General features: G+C 51.9%; 1 protein-coding gene across 5 annotated transcripts in view; it reads right to left on the bottom strand.

Moving 5' to 3' along the window:
• The window catches only part of NEURL1B (neuralized E3 ubiquitin protein ligase 1B), a 128,101-nt gene that overhangs the window by 68,936 nt on the left and 43,250 nt on the right, over positions 1-15,915 (bottom strand). For 2 of the 5 annotated variants that reach the window (XM_080554734.1, XM_080554733.1), the window contains exon 2: positions 7,794-7,880. The exons of the other annotated variants lie outside the window; for them this stretch is intronic. In XM_080554734.1, the coding sequence (XP_080410860.1) occupies positions 7,794-7,880 (87 nt within the window). The remainder of the gene's footprint in view (positions 1-7,793; positions 7,881-15,915) is intronic. 5 annotated transcript variants of the gene reach the window in all.

Genomic DNA, 15,915 nt, shown 5'->3' with positions numbered 1-15,915 from the left:
CGTGTACCCCCGGGAAGCAAGGCGAACACTCAAATCTCCAGCTCTGGGAATGGAGCAGGAGTAGCCCTGCTGGGATATGACCAGTAAGAGCCCTCAAGCCGTAATTTGCTCGAGGAACCTTCCCTCAAGCAGGGTGCCACTGAGAAGGGATGGGAGAAGAGGCAAGGGGGCAGACAAAATGGGTTTCAGCCCTGTCAGGGACCACAAGATTTAGCCCAGAGCGCTCCATTCCCACCGTGCTGCTGAGACTCCACTGAAGCCAATGGGAGCAGCGAGTGAACCCAAAAACATCCCGTCACTTCAAGACCCCTGCTCGTGCTGGGGGCCCCAGGCAAGACCTGCCTGGGCTACGGTCAAGGCAAAGGAAGGGAATGGTGGCTTTCCCTCTCCATGGGCCTCGACATACCTTGCATTTATCACGGAGGTATTTTATTGCAGTGTGGCTTCCAAGAGGATGTGAGTCTGTGCTGCACTTGGGGCTGGGAGCAGGTAGGGTGCTTCCCAGGCTGCCTCTTACCAGTGAATAAAGTCTTTTATGGAAACAGCTGCTAAAGCAACAGCGGTGCCTCTGGCTTCCCATCCTTACTCACTGCCTGCCTGCAGCTTCTGCTTCATGGCTCACGGATCCACAGGCCAACCCATAGAGAAAAAAAGGCAAATCACCTCCTGTGCGGCAGCTTATACATCTAGCGGGATGCACTAAAGGGAATCTCTCCGCTGGCAATATTTAAGAATACACAAACTAAACCAGGTATTAAACAACCATCAGGGGAGCCAGATCCTGATCACATCTGTGGAAAGCAATCCTCGCTTGTCTCTGATCTTCTCCAGCTCACTTCTGCTCGCTCCTGAGCCCGTACTGAAGGAGGGTCACTGGAGCTCTGCTCAGAAGAGCAGGGAATCACTTCTGAAAACGACCTCGTGGGCTGGCTGGAACCAAGCTTTATATCTTTATTTTCCCTCCTGAATACCATATTTGCTATGCCATCCACATCACCGCATCCAAATGGCCACCCTATGATAGCAAAATGGGACGACCACACACTGCCCCCAGCACCGCCATACAGGACTGACCCTGGCACCTCGCCTGGAGGAGCACGATGCCCAGAAGGACGGGAGCAGGCAGGACTTTTTTGTCCACCAGCTTACGCAGCCTGTGGATCCCCCGCATATTCTGGAACAGGCAGCGAGTACAAATGCCCTTGGGGAAAGGCCAAGTTTGTGCTGCGAGTTAATTGCCCGTATCCACGGCATCCAAAAAACCACAGAAGCTCCTTAGAGACGAGCCTGCTGCCTTGTGAAATCACGGATGCTGTTTTACCACTTCAGTGAGTACTCAGTGTCCCCAAAAAAAAGGCAAGGTTGATTAAAACAATTTGCTCTTCAGCCTTCGTCCATCTGCTAAAACCCGCTGATCTTTCCCCAAGAACGCTTCAGCACAGAGCCAAGCCACCGGGAGCAGAGAAGACGGGGAAAGCTGGGATAATTGGGCTGTCGCTGCCATAAGGGAGCTGTGTAAGCCGGGAGAGACGGAAAGGACGCGTGGCTGGCTGCCAGGAGGGCTGTCATCCCCGCAGGTGAGCTAAGATTAGTGCCTGGGAACGCAGTAAGGATGGGCGGCTCGCTCCGCTCCTCCGCCGGCTTCCGCGCCGCTCTCACGACGCTCAGCCCCGCGCAGCGCTCGGTGCGGGCAGCGCGTTATCCTGCAGCTATTTTCAGACGGTGACGAGGAGAAGCAGAAGGGCCTGCGATGCCCCAGCTGAGTGGCAGCCAGCGGAGCTGCTGTTGTCACTGCACCAACTCCTCGGCACCTGCCACCTCTGGATTTGGCATCCGTCCCCCAGGCTCGTACCAGGATGATATCATCTGCTTTTCTGACTCCATTTCGACATCTACCTGACACTAAGTTATGTAAAGCCCCATGAGAAAGAAAACTGGAGCAGGACCCAGAGAAGCTAAGGATGCTCTGGAAGGCAGGGATCACGACCGAGCCCCTGCCTTTTGGCGTCACTCCTTGCCACAGCTCTTGGCTGCTGGTCCCAAATCCCAGCAGAGCTGGAGGCAGACCACACCTCAATAGTTTTTGGCGAGCACTCCAGTTGGAAACCACTGGAGAAAGACCAGGTCTTCTGGCATTTACCCTTTACTTTCCTTGATTTCCCCAGGTCACTAGGGTTGTGCATGAGAAGAGGTGTGCATTTTCTCCCTGTTAGCCCAGGACAGATAGGGGCTGCTGGGGGAGGCTCCAAAAGCGTGCCGTAAGGCTCTGTGCCTCACTAATGAGCCTAGACTAAAGTCACGGGGATGGGGCTCGCTCCCCGCCTGGCAGCTGAGGCTTATGACACTGGTTTTGAGCTTATAGCAGTGGCAAGAGGGAAACTCCTCGTGGCCAAAGCTGTCGAGGTGGGAATGCAGGAGAGCAACAAAAACCATTCTTGGTAGGGCTGAGAGCAAGAGACTGCAGCTAGCTCCCAGTCACAGAGACATCACTTTGGAGGAGCTGGAAGGCACTTGCAAGGTTCCAGCAGAGCTGACAATTCAGGAGGATGATGGTGAATCAGTGCAAGTTTGCGGCATGATTATTCCTATAAGTTGTGCAGATATTTGGGAAAATGGACATTATAGATGCTGGAATGGTCTGCTGCTTGTGGAAAGGACCTGAAGGTACCCTAGCATCTACTTTGGCTGCTCTGGAGCTCAGCAAGTGCATTAACCAAGAAAATTAATTTTTATTGATCTGTATTCAGTCCTCCATTGTTTTACACACACTTAGCTTAAGGAGCTTCCTCAGGAGCCTGACAAAGTAAAAGCTATTTTCCAAAAGGAAAATCTACCTCTTGCTCACAGCAGGATAACCAAGGGAGGAGACCCCATGGGCTGCAAGGCGCCTGTGCCATCCAGCCACTACCTCTTAGCTCCCCAGATCCAGCCTCAGCTCCCCACTCTCCCGTCCTCCCAGAGAGCAGAGGGCAAAAAAAGCAAGCGGCAGCCGGCGTCTCCGGAGGGCTCTGCTCTCCCACGCTGCATTTCCACGGGGAAGCCATGCCAGGCTGATGAAGAGCAGCGCGCCTGGCCTGCCCTCAGCTGCTGTACGTTTCATTTTCCCCAAGGAAACGGAGAATTTTCCTAATTAAGCATTAAAGTGATTCAATTATGAGGAATGCTCTCTTGTTGAGTTAAACTCCATCTCAGACAAGAGTGCAGCAAGGCTGTGGACAATTCTGGAGAGGTTTTGCTGACTGGTAGATCAGGAAGTATCGCAGCTCAGAAATGGGATTTTTTTTCCCTTAAGAAAAGCGCTGAATCGCAGCCTCTGCAAGCGTAGAAGACAATGGAAAAAACAAGAGAAAACGAGACAAACAGGAAAAGAAAAAAGACACAGGCAGCTTCTTGAGCAGAAGCATACCAAGTATTTTGGGCTGCCGGCTGCCCCAGTGCCTCCCAATCTGCCATGGACAGGAGGAGGCTGGGATTTGTGCAATTAAACAGGACAGCATTTGCCAATGCAGTCCTCACCCCCAGTCTCAAAACCCTTGATGAAACTTGCTAATTGGCATGTCAGACTGCTCTGACTGACAGCTCTCAGGTCAGCATAGCCCCATGTCAGCTCTGCGAGGCAGCTAAGTGAAAAGCATCCCACATCCCCTGAAAGGCACATCATTATTTTTGTTTCAAAAACAAGCAGCCCCCTTCTTCCCCACGGTGGCAGCAGCCCTGGGTGTCTGTGGGGCTCGGTCCTGCCCCAGGAGGGGCTGCTGGTCCCAGCTGGGAGCGCCTTGTCCCCAAGGCTCAGCTAGAGGCTGCTGCATGCCTGGTGGCTGTATGGGGACAGCCCCGTAGCTGCTTTGCCAAGCAGGACTCAGCCCAGGTTCTCTCTTCCCCAGCCTCACCAAAGGAGGAGGGACAGAGAGAAGCCTCCTGGGCATGCTCCCGGTGCTGCCTAACTGCCTTTCTCTGCAGGAACACCGTGTGAGATCAGGGTGGGAGCCAAGGCTGCACTGACAACCCAGGGAATGCACTTCAACTTGTAATGTCCAGTACGGACTATGTTTTGGGAGAGAAAAAATATTAAATCGCAGACACTGTCTAGACAAACGTAGCCACCTTCCAGGCCCCCCTTCCCTCCCATCTACTCCATTTGCCTTCACGCTCTCCAGCTGGCCTGTCCAACATCCCCTCCTCGTCTGCTGCTCTGCATTAACAATGTCCCCATTTGTCAGGGGCTGGGGGGACTCCTTCCAAGCCAGCACACCTCGCTCTTGCAGGGACAGCTGCAGAGCAGCGAGCCAGCAGTGCAACTGCAGCTCACGGAGCCGTGTCTGAGCCAGCTTTACACTGGCTGGAGATGGTACTGATAACAGCAGAGCTGTGGCAGGTTGGAGCTCAGTCCAGAATCTGGCCAAGAAGTCGAAAAATGCCTTTTCAGGCAGCGTGCCATGAGCTGCCTGCTACTGCTGCTACACCGCCAGCAGCACCGCTGCATACAAGCCCCCACTACACGCATCTCTGCCCCAACGTCAGATCCAGGCTCTGCAGAATACAAAGATGCATTTAATCAATTGAGCTGCAGAGAGCATCTTCGTAAAGAGGCTGAAGGCTGGGTGAAAGCAGAGGGTGACAATGAGCATCAAGAAATGCCCTAAGAGGAGGCAGGTCGGTGCCGAGAAGCAGGGCTGGACACAAAGCTGCTTCCACGAGAGCAGCATCTCCTCTCTGCTGGGAGGTGATGACTGCTGCGGCAGCAAGTTGCATCCATCAGAAGGGCTTTGTGAACCTCCAGTGATCTAGAAGGACGTATGAACACACTTCTCCACACCAGCCGGCAAGCCGCCCTTGCAACAACTTCGCGGTCAGCTGCAGCCAGGAGCTGGCACCACGACAGATGCCCTTCCCCAGCTCTTCCTCCACCGTCCCAGCAAAGCTCACGCCTTGGGACACCAGCACTGACCGCGCAGAGCACGGAGAGCTGTGCAACAAGCCGATGGCTGGAGGTGACCTTCCACAACCCAGCCAATTTGTGCCCTACTTAGATTAATCCCTGGAAATCCTGGACCGTAACCTCAGGACCTGCCGGCAGCACACTCTGCTAAAATTAAACCAAACCTTTTCCAGGGAGGTTTGCAGACCTCGGGCGTGTGTTTTGCTCCTCAGAAGCTTTGCAGGTTAACTGTTTCCAGCCCAGAAAGGCAGGTTGTGGATGGACAGGCATGAACTGGCCCTGTGGCACCGTCAATACCGGCTGGTTGAACCCTACGAGCTGAAGGCCCCGGCAGTACCACCTGCAAACAGAGATGATGACCCTCACCTTCACAAAGCATCTCTTGTACCCCAACCGGAAGGGTGACGAAATATTTAAGATAATCCTGAAATATAATTACCATTGAACAAGTTAATGACAGAAGAGACTGAGGCTGTCACCTGGCAATAAGCAGTGATTATTTCAGATACGTTATCTCATCCACTTCCCTTTCTGTCCACCTCCAACCTCTCTGCTAGCTGCTCCCAATTAGGGTTTTTGCGTCCCTTCAGCCAGGACAGAGACCATTTTCCTGCCCAGCTGGAGCAAATCCGCTGACCTTTGGGACCTGTCCACCCCCACCGGGCAGCAGATGCCATGTTCTCGGGAAGGAAGGTACATCCTCAAAGGGACAAGCTGTATCAAACCGACAGTCAGACAAGCCACAATTTGGCCCAGGTTCAGCTGACCTCAATTCTGCCTAAACTCCCAGAGCCAAGCATGGTCCGTGGGAAGACCCACAGCTTTCAGCAGCATCTGCCAATGGGAAGCATCAGATGGAGACAAAGGTGGAAATTAGGCCATCTGAATCTGGGCCAGCGCTCCCCGGTCTTGAGATCCCATCCCCTGCTGCAGTCCTGTCCCTGCTGCTGGGACGGGAGGCCACCAGCCCAGCCACTTGCCGTCAGTGCCACCCCTGTGTGCAGGCAGCACGTCCACCTCCTCTCCCTGTACGCCACAGAAGCCAGGCCAGTTCCAGACCTGGGAATCCTGCTGAAAAACAGAGGCTACAATTCATAAGCAAACCATTTCCCCATTCATTATTCAACCGTCTCAAGTAGCGCACGCTACTTTTCCTACCACTTTGCCACTTTTCAATCATTTGCAGTAAAGCAAATCAATCATTTACGTGACTTACAATTTGGTTCAGCCTACACAAAGCTAAAAAAGACAAGGGCTCTCCTTGAACGGGGACAGTGCATTACTCGAGTGAGGCTGACAAGAACAGGATCTCTTTGGCTCATCTCCTGCCACTCACTGACAGCGATTTAGAAAGGGCTGTTTGACAGTAATTTCCTCTTTCCATTCTTATGCTGCCTGACTGCAAAACTACCAGTGCAGAAACCAAACCGTTAAAAAAAAAAAGACAATCAAACATTTGAGTGAGGTGCCTCTCGTTTTGCCATCTGATATTTTGAGTGATTTTTGACTAAAAGCACTGAAGACCACAGGCTCCGAGGCATGCTTGCAAAAAAGGGTCTTGAGCATCTTCCCCCTCTTCCCAAGGATGCTGCGACTTGTAAACACGCTGCATGGCCACGACGTGCCTCCTGCTCCTTCTGGTACCCGCAGCACCAGGACGCTGTGTGGATGGGGATGCACAGCCTGTTTTGGGCCAACTATTCACCTGGTCAGAGCACACCACCCCGGGCATGGTTACACACGTGGGGCTGATTTTTGGAGCCTGACGTATTCTGCAGATGCACTTCCTTGCTACAAAGTCTTTCTGGTGCTCTGCTGTTCTCAAGCTCTCACCCCTTGCAATCCTTTACCCAGGCACCAAGCCACCCTGCTGCTGAGCTGCCAGAGGATTTACTTATACACGTCTTCTCCCTGGAACAGCCCCAATATCCATGTCAGTCATGATCATACTCAAATTCCACATCAGGCAGCTTTCCTCATCTGCCTGGAAATATTATTTTAGCCTGCTGCCACAAAGAGACAGATTGGTATCAATTTTAGATCAAGCTATTTAAAATACCCTGGTCTCCTTTTAAAATCTTTCTTTCCTGTCTGACTAACTGCAGGCAACACATACACCCTCAAGATGCCTGAACTTTTGGTGCAGAACACGGGTATAAAACCCACTTCCTCTCCTGATTGCACTTCCAAAAATGAAGGACTGTGCATAAAAACTTAGCCCTTGAGCTGCAGTGCTTCCACAGGGAGAAGAATCTCAACAGGGAACAGAAGTGGCTGGGATGACCAGAAAGACCATAACATAGTGGGAGAGTAAAGCCTGCAAGAGGCCAGCTTGCTACACACTGCCAAAGGAGGGCATGCACCGTTCAAATGCAGATGAGGTGAAGCGTAAGCAGAACCTGAGAAGCTGGTCTGGCACAGATGAGAGATGTGAGCAAGAAATCCCTTCCTTGCATGCCAGAAGTCCTCTTCATCTCAATATGTGCCTGTGTAGCCCAACATGTCCTCAGTTACTTGTAGATACTAACGAACACGTGCTCCTCACTGGAAGCAGAGCCCTCAACGGAGTGACCGGGACACAAGAGCCCTTACCGCATCTTTTATGACACACCTTGGGCTGAAAACCCCTTCTTGTCTCCCCACATCCCACACCAAGAAACTTCACCAGACATCCCTCTACCTGTAACTGCAGAGCTTGTTAGATTAAACCTCGCCCTCTTCAAAAACCCACCCACTGCGTTTCCCCTTGGAGACTTGTGTGTCTGCAAACGTGCTGTGTGGCTGCGGTGCCACCTCCTCGGGGCTGCCCCAGGGGGAACGCCGCAGCACCACCGCGCCGCTGGCACCGCCGTACCTGCGCAGTGCAGGGGCACGAGGGCGAGGACGGGGACCCTCCTGCTGGCCGTCGCGTCTCGTCTCCTCCCTGCTGCCACGGGATTCCCTGGAGGACCGGAGAGAATTGATGGGGATGAGATGAGTAACCACGGTGAAGAGAAAGTACTCTTACCACACACACACAGGAGGCTGGAAGGAGCAGGGGATGCTTTCGTCACTTGCTTATAAGCTAGACAGTGAGGCTAAAGAGATTTCACATTCAGCCTTTTTCTTTCCCCTTCTCAGTGAAAATATTCTGGTTCAATAGTGACATTCGAGTGCAGGGGGAAAGGAGTGCAACCATCCCAGCTTCTCTTCTGGAAAGGCAAGCAGGGAAGAAAAGCTCTGAACAGCAAACACACACTGACACACATTTCCAGGCTTCCTTCACACTCTGCAAAGCAGGGCACCAGGGTCAGCGCCTCTTCTCTTTCCCATCACATTCGACGTGAAGCACGCTGTAGGGTTCAGCCCCAACTCTTGTGTTAGCTGGAGGAAAACACAGCTGATGTAGGGAGCGTAGCACTGCTTCTAGGCCAAACAGCCGGAGCCTCGGCACAGAAACGCCTCGTAAAGCATTAGCCCGGCTTGCTTTTCTGCCGGCCTTCTGTTTACGCGGGCAGGAGGCTCTTCCTCTGCGCTCTGCTGTGCTTGGCAGCGTCTTGGGAATGCTAAGTCAGGCAACCTGCCTTTAAGGCATGGGAAATCGGCTGAAAACATAAATAGCTCGTGCGTCTTCACCCGCTGCTCACGCGGAGCTTCATGGCACAAACACAACGAGGGAAGGCACAGCACATCGCCAGCTCCTCCGCAGCACCCAGGTGAAAGCTGGGCCGCCCGCTGCCACCGTGGGGACACAGCAGCGACCACGGGCTGAGGGTGGCAGAGCCCCCTGACCTCAGCTAACGCACCCGTACACCCATCAGCTTTGCTGATAAGACCAAATGGGCTGGCTTCACTTCCCTGCAAGTTTTATGTACTCGATGCACGCGATTTCTGTCACGGCATGGGAATTCTGGAGAGCCTAAATATCCAGGGGTGTCCGTGCATCTGCGCCGCTTCCAGAGGCACCCACTGTCCTCAGCTCCAGGCGTGAGGGCGAGGCCATTTATTTTGCCTGGACACCTTGAGTAACAGATAACTGCCCGCGTCTTCCTCCTCGCAGACAGCTCATTATCGCCTTGTACACACACAACCGTGATATTTCACGTGTCTCCTGTGCCGTCTTCTCAGGCCCATTGAGCCAAGGAGACCTCACAGTAGACTGCGAGCCAAGGATTTACCAAAGGACAATTTATCTGCAGTGAGAGCCCCTAACCTTAAGAGATTACCCTGAGCTTCAGGCTGAGAGGGACCCGGGGATTTTCCAAGAGAGATGGTTAGGAAGAGGTGGAAGATGAACAGAAGAGAAGACAGACAGCAGGTAGAGGCTGGATGCTGCAGAAGCAGAGCCATGGCAGGGCAGAAGCAACAAACTTCCTCAAAACATTAAAAAATAAATAAATAAATAAATAAAACACTTCTGCATCTTTTTCTGGTGCCATCCACAGCTCCTTGCACCCAGACCATATTTCTCAATCCCTTGCCTGGCACTGAATATCGCTCCTTCAGTTCCTCGCAGCTCTTTCATCGAAACATTCCTCACAAACCTCCTCCTCTTCCCACTCAGAAGGCACCAAGAAAACACACGAGGGAAAGCAGCGAAACCAAATCTAAACAAAAAACAGGGCAATGCAAGCTGAACTTGGGATCACTGACACTTCGCCATTAGTCTTTGCAGCCTCCACCCTTTCTGCTGAAAGTTTGCATTTAAGCCGCAAACTCTTTGGGGCAACAACCTCCTCTTTATTCTGCCCATGACGCATTTATTGGGAAGTGGTTAATATCTAAAGTGGACAGGCACAGAGGCTTCTTGGAGTACACGAGAGCCCAACGTCTCCTCGTCTCGTAATCCACAGGCAAGTTGGGGAATGGTTGCATGTGAAACGCCAAGAGCAAGATCTTGAGCCGAGCAACCAGCTAACTCGGGGCATGGCAGTCACACACACCATCTGGAGCAAATCATAACAGTTTGGGGCTGGAGAGTGCCAACTGGCACAAGCTCAGACCCGGCCCTGAAAGCCACGAGCGCTGCTCTGTCGGTGTAGACCAGGAGATGGGGGAACTCCCTTGGACTGAGCCGGGCACGCTTGGCAAACGGAGCTGCTGCAACAAGGAGCCGGCAGGGCTGTCCACGTGCTGAGCTCCATAAGAAATTCTCACAACCCTCCCTGGGACAAGCAGTCCCAGTGCTGTGCCTGCGACAGGCTCACGAGGCAAAAGAAGCAGGATTTGGGCACGCAGCATGGGCTGTCTGCAGCAGACAGGGTGCAGCCAAGGTTTGAGACAGCTGAGGGCAAGGGATATCACACCAACACGGGGATGTGTGTGCCTCCGTGTGCTCCTCCTCAGCCTCAGAGAGGATTCCCAGCTATCCCAGTAACCACAGCATCTCCAAGGTGGCAGCACTGGGAGACTCTGCCCAGGGAAGGGAAGGGACCTTTCCGTCCCAGCCCGATGCCGAGATCCCAGGGCTGTCACCACCGGGAATCTGGCAGTAAACAAGCTAGCGTGCGAGGCTTTTGTGGCTGCAGCCAAGCATGAAGACCCCTGAAGGCACATGCATGCTCTTTGTAGGGTGCTTAATGCGTACGGCTCGTTTGTGGAAGGTCAGCTATGTAACAGCAAATTAAGGCGGCTGAAGAGAGTGCCTAAAAGTTTTGCTGCTCTCAGCAAAAGCTCATCTAATAGGCACAGCTCTGCTTTTTGCTAATGAGCATCCTTCCCAACCCACAAGTGGCCAGCACTAAACCTCAGCGATTCCTTCAGCCTGCCCTAGCACCTGCAGGCCCGTGAGCTCTCCCCAAAAACTCCACAAAGCCCTCTCGGACCAGCCTTCAGTTAGCAAATTCATCATTTTCTGCTCCCGGAGCAGCTTCATTTTTAGGTGCCACTCAAATTTGTGCAGCGTTTGCACTGTAAATGTCACGTACGTCTGTCTCTCTACCACCACGGCCTCCCCCTTCTCTCCCTGAGCAAACGGAGCCCTGGCCCCGCTGATGCACAGCAGTTTTGGCCACCTCACTCCTCTCCCTCCATCTCCTCCTGGGTTCCCTCTGACACAACACAGCAGCCACCCATCCTCTCACCCACGGTCCCGTAGCAGCTCTCGGTTCTGATCCGTGCTGTTCTCTGCCATCACTTTTCCCCTATCCCTTTTCCCTGGCACTTGGACCAAACACCACAGCGCTGACTTGTACCATTTTTTGGTTTATTCCTTCCTAGGAGGACTGGCAGTCATGTCGCGCTGACCCGCACCACGCAGCTATTTCTGTCGGGCAGAAGCATGCTCTCCAGGAAACAGACGCTATTTTCCCTTGCGATCTCAGATTGATGGGAGCTCAGGTTCTTCCTGGGCGATATCAACTTTATGAGCTATTTACACAACCTCCTGGCTGTCTTAGCTGGAAAATAGACAGAAGAGAGAAAATCAAATATTTAAGTAGCAAAAAAAAGTCTCCAGCCCACAGTAAAGCTGCTTTTCCCACCGCAGAGCCACGCTGGCTCTGCCCCGTGCGCCACGAGGGGTGACCAGGCACCGGCAAGTGCAGCGTGGACCCATTCCAGATCTCAGCATGACAAATGATGCCCTCAGTGTGGGGGCCAGAAGACAATGGTGAACTTGTGACACGCTGGATCCTAACCAACTTTGATAGGACAATAGAAAAATTCATAAATAGAAAACGCAGAATTGCTGGAAAAAGCAATTTGTGAGAAAATGTCAGAGGATTCTGAGTGATTTGACCCAAAAGAGAGAGGAAATCTGCATCGAGAGAAGCTTAAGAAAGACCTGACTGAAGAAGATTGCCCCGGTCTTTTGATACAGCTCCAGCCTCAGCTGAGGCTGGAAAAACCAAAGCCTGTCGCCATTTGTGATGTTCAGAAGCAGGCAAACTACTCCAAAAATTATTTTTAAAGAAAAAAAAATCTTTATTCCCTTGTCAACTCTTACACAGGCTCTTAGTTTCCCCAGAGGAGCTACAAGCTTGGTGCTACCGCTTTTGTCATTTTGCCTACAAAGCCAAGATCACAAAAAGTGGATTTGAATCTATCAAGTGGATTTGGATCTATTCAAGAGAAAAAATAAAATTTGGGAACTTCTGTAAAACTCCAAACCCAAATACATCCCACACACAGAATATTTTTGACATTTGACTTCTGGTACTCAGAAAAATCTCATGCCCAGTTAACATCAGGATGTTCCCAGGTAGAGCAAAGCACACAACTCCATAGGGGAAAAAATAAGAAAAAAAGGTTTTAAATTTATCCTGCACATTAGGTTAAATTTGTCCTACTCTTCAGGTTCAATTTAACAGCCAGGAAAATCTCAAACCCCCCAAACCAAATGCATTAACGTATTTATCCCTGCCATGGCAACAAAGGAAAAGCTGTGAAACACCTCCAGTCTGAGGCACAGCCACTAGCTGAAGCCAAGCACCGGGCTGGGATGAGCTCAGACATTTTGAGTAAGGGAAATAAGTTATGTGTGCATAACTGCGTGGCACAGCAAGGTGGTCCAGAGCTGGGGCGTTAAATACACGCTGCAATACACCTTGTGCTTGCCTCTACGTTAAATCACAAGCCAGTAAGTCTTGATCTATGGCCTTGTATTCAATTTGCTCAGTTAATTTTGTAGCTTAAAAGGCTATTGAATACCTTGGGGAAAGCAAACTACACAGACAAAGATAATCTCATCAGATCCTCTGCCCGCTGGCTGCAGTGGAAGCGCTCGCACATCCTGCTAGTCCCAGCACAAAGCGAGCTCACGGCAGGGTAACCAAACCAAACAGCCCTGTTGTATGAAACCAGACCTCGAAACCTTTGCTCTTCGTCCACACCCACCTCATCCTTTTGCTGAGCATCATCCTCCTAGAGGGAGCTCAGAAATACCTGCTGCAGGGACAGAGCTATAAGATCTGACACCGACTTGTGCGTGCCTCGGGCACCGCGCACCGCCGAGCCGAGACACCCGCAAGCTGCTCGGGGTGGGCAGGCTCCAGCACCCGTCCAGATGTGCCCTCGTGTCCCCTCCTGCACCCGCCCAGATGTGCCCTCGTGTCCCCTCCTGCACCCATCCAGATGTGCCCTCGTGTCCCCTCCTGTACCCATCCAGATGTGCCCTCATGTCCCCTCCAGCACCCATCCAGATGTGCCCTCATGTCCCCTCCTGCACCCGCCCAGATGCCTGGCACGGAGGTGTCTGATGTGCCCTTGTGTCCCCAGCAGCCCAGGTCCAACCAGGGAGCGATGCAGGACTCTGGGCCAGCATCAGCCTGAGCCAGGCACCCACACCTTAGCAAACCCAGACCTTCCCCACGGCCATCCGCAGCCTCCTGAGCAGCAAGAAACCAACCCCAGCTCTCACGGGTCCGCGCGAGGGCTTTACCTAGCCACCGCTCCTCCTCTGGAAATGCTAGGCATATTTCCCAACTAAATAAACTTGAACCCTTTGCACAAGGGAAAGAAAAAGAGGCAGCTCCCACCGGGCTTGGGGTGAATTCTTGGCAGGGGTTGTATTTCTCATCGCCAGTGCAGCCACAACTCGTGTTTCCTTTAGTGAGTTATCTTTGCAGCCAGGAAGTGGGTCTTTCCATCTGGACAGCGTCAGGCTCTTGGCTGATTCTGCCTAAATGTTAACAAATCCCTGCTGCTGCCTTTATTTCCCCTCCTCAGGGATACTTGGAATTTTTATTTTTCTTCATAACCACCGAAGAATACATATTTCACAGAGTCCTGTGATCTTCTGGAAGGACCAAGAGGGAAAGCAAATCACACTGGGTCTCGAGGTTATCTGCTTAGCCTAAAAAAAGGCACAACGCGAAACACAAAGCCAGACGTTGCACAAGAGATTTGCAAGGCCTTAGGGGATGAAAGACTCATTTACCAAATGGATTTCACGGAGAAGTCCCACAGGAGAAAACAGCTCTAACTAGACGGAAATATATTTGCACAAACGACGTGAAGGGCTCGCTATGAATGGGTATTTACACGGGGTGCAAGAAGGGAGATGAGGAGAGGCTTGGCGGCAAAAGTAAGTGTCATGGCTGAGCTGTCATGAGAGAGTGAAAAACTTGCTGTCCCGACAGCAACGAGGGCAGAGGCTTCACCCCTCTTCTCAGCGTGGGGAGGGACCCAGGGGAGCGGGATGGGATGGGAAGGCACCCGGGGTGCTGCGCTCGCCCTGGCAGCGCTGCGGCTCCCCGGGGGCTGGCAGCGGGAGCAGCTGTGCTCGCAAGCTACAGGCGACCCCACTAATGAGGGATGTGCGAACTGCCTTCGCTGTCAGCCTCAGCGCAGCTCCTTCAGAGCAAGGGACCGAGCGCTCACACCCACAGCCCGCTCTGCCGCGATTTCTCTGCCACCCGGGAGGACCGGAGGTGCTAAATCAAGGGGTCACACAAAGGCAGAGGAGCCAAACTTCTTCTTCGAGTTGAGAAAAATCACTCTGGTGCTACTCACATCAGGTTCTGGCCTTTGCCATGAGCATCTGCGAGAAGCTTTCGTCTCCCCCACAGTAGCTGTCAGTTAGCCGAATGATTCTCATCAGCCTCCTCTTAATTCTTCCAGCCCGAACATCGAGGTGCAGCGGTGGAGGAAGACAGCCTGCACCCCTCCTGCGCCACGCAGACAGCGACCCTCCAAAGGGGCAGCTTTAACAGCATCCGAAGTATCCTCACGGTGTGAGGCACCCAAAGACCCTGAGGTCTCTTATCCTTCAATCTTTTCTGCTCTGTCCTCGTGCTTTGAAATAGGACTGTGCAAACCAGGAACGCTTTGCTCTGGCTCCTGCAGACAGGGCCAGGGAGAGCACCAGCTCCTAAGGATTCTCATTTCAGAGTGACCCAATCTTTTTCCCATTATTTTCTCCTGCTTGCTGGACTGAAAAACGTGAACCGTTAATCTGGCCCAGATACAGAGCTTCATTTGTCCCTGAGCAAAATACTCAGGGAACTCTGGCAAAGGCAAGCCAAGTATCAGACTCACAAATCAGCCGGAGAAGCTCCTCTTTCATCTCCCAACCCAGCTCACCTGAGGGGTAGTCCCATAAACACCAATGTTTTGTACCAGGTGGAACTCTTTAGGGGATCTTTCATGGGATCCACTCCCATGGGATCCTTGTCAAAGTCACTTTTACTCTTGGGATAAATGAAAATCTTTTGGGCAAAAAAAAATAAATTGTTAAAATGCATTGTCCTCCATGTCATGGGAACATCCTCAAGCCTCTGGATGAGGGGGGAACATCACTCAGTCCAACGCTTGGTTTCTTTTGGTTTTAGTCCAGCTGTCCCAAACAAAACATTTTAGAAATGTCAAGAAACGTCCATTGTCAGATCCGATCTGTGAAAAGTTTAGTCATACTCAAAGCACTTTTTTTTTCCACTGAAAAATGACTCAACAGGGGCAAAATATCTATTTTTAAGTCAAGTTCATCTTCTCCACAAGAAATATTCAGTTCCAAACAGGACCTAAGAGGGCAGGTAGTTGCTATGCAACTCCTGACAGAGGATGGCAAGTCAGAAGGGCATTTTCACTGAGTTAAGATCTTTATAAAAAGTCTAACCAATCCCATAAAGTGTTATTTTCACTGTTTCATGTTGTCTTCAATAATTATATAAATCTGGCAAATGAACCCAAATAATGAAAGGAGAATGCTTCTTGGAGCAGATGAGCCAGGATGTTTAACGAGGGAAATTCTGTCTTCATGGAGAAATATCTATATTTTTGCAAGATAAGAACTGAGCCTTTCTAAAGGAAAAAACACCGAGCAGCCAAGAGGACTCTTGCCAAGTTGGAGCCCTTTGCAAACCTGCACAGGGCAGTCAGCACCGCTCACTCCATCGGCAGCCTCGTGGACGCCTAACCCTAAAATCACATCCCTCTTGCACTCACGATGCTGAGGGAACTGTGGGGTCACCTCTGAGTGGGAGCTGGGCAGCTCAGCCAGGCTTAACGTCAAGGAACATAAAATACCCAGCAAACCGAGCTCTTGCTCATATTGTGCT

Source organism: Anser brachyrhynchus (assembly GCF_964034855.1).
Source record: "Anser brachyrhynchus genome assembly, chromosome: 14".
NCBI lineage: Eukaryota > Metazoa > Chordata > Aves > Anseriformes > Anatidae > Anser > Anser brachyrhynchus.
This window is presented reverse-complemented; position numbering and strand designations above follow the sequence as displayed.